At 39.0% G+C, this 1,122-nt stretch overlaps 1 protein-coding gene across 1 annotated transcript; it reads left to right on the forward strand.

Annotated features, from left to right (window-relative positions):
* Positions 1 to 253: 253 nt before the first annotated feature.
* LOC128571725 (protein PBDC1-like) lies at positions 254 to 727 on the forward strand (the record flags this gene model as incomplete). The annotated part of the gene is made up of 1 exon (XM_053571353.1): positions 254 to 727. A coding segment is annotated over exon 1 (474 nt), but the record flags the coding sequence as incomplete, so codon positions are not given.
* Between the last annotated feature and the right edge of the window lie 395 nt (positions 728 to 1,122).

Here is a 1,122-nt window from a genome sequence, read left to right on the forward strand (position 1 = left end):
TTCATTGACCACCGGAGAACGTTTAATTCGTATTACTGAGGAAATATGATGGATTGTATTTTGTATGCATTGATAGACCCTGAATATCCACAGACACGTGCACATGTGCACAGAGCTGCTGGTAAAACATTCGCTCTGTCTATATTATATATTTCATATCTTTATTATGTTGTTATGAATACCATGGTGTCTTCTCTTCAGAGGTTTTTGTGCTTAGTTAGAAAGACAAGTAAATAAAACAATATAAAGAACAATGGAAGCTACCAGTGGAACTGATGAGCTGCCCAATATTGAGATAGCTTGGGCCATGAGAGCAATGCAGCATGCTGAAGTCTACTACAAGCTGATTTCATCAGTTGACCCACAATTCCTGAAACTCACCAAAGTGGATGACCAGATCTATTCTGAATTCTGGGAAAATTTTGAAAAATTCAGGATAGATATATTGGACCCAGAAGAACTCAAATCAGAATCAGCCAAAGAGAAATGGAGGCCATTCTGCTTGAAGTTTGATGGGATCGTAGAAGATTTCAACTATGGTACTTTGCTGCAACTAGACTGTTCTCAGGGCTACACTGAGGAAAACACCATCTTTGCCCCCAGGATACAATTTTTTGCTATTGAAATTGCTCGGAACTGGGAAGGCTATAACAAAGCATTTTCCATCAGTGTTCAGGACAAAGAAGGAGAGAATGAAGCCAACAATGGAGGAGAGAAAAGAGCTGACAATGGAGGAAAAAAAGGAAAGAGTCAACAGAGAAGGATAAAAAGCTGACAAAGATAGCAACAAAAGTGGTGAAACAGCTAGGTAAGGTAGACAGTAAGTAGCACTCTAGAAGCTATGACTCAGCTGAGCCTACGAGTACCATGGTGCTTTTTGCACAAACTGTTTTGGTTGAATATACAATCGAAGGACACCCAAAAGGATGTCTTTCTAGTCTGATAGTCAGGAGTTGCTTTGGTAATTTCCTTACTGGCTTAAAAACTATTATTGGGGTCTTAGTTAATTATTTTTTGGTGTGTTCTTTTTTGGCTGTCACCACTGGTCAAGTCAGAATTTTTTTTTTTTTTTTTTTTTGTGGTTTTTTTTTTTGGCCGGGGCTGGGTTTGAACCGGCCACCT

The sequence above is a fragment of the Nycticebus coucang genome, chromosome 19, assembly GCF_027406575.1.
Source record: "Nycticebus coucang isolate mNycCou1 chromosome 19, mNycCou1.pri, whole genome shotgun sequence".
NCBI lineage: Eukaryota > Metazoa > Chordata > Mammalia > Primates > Lorisidae > Nycticebus > Nycticebus coucang.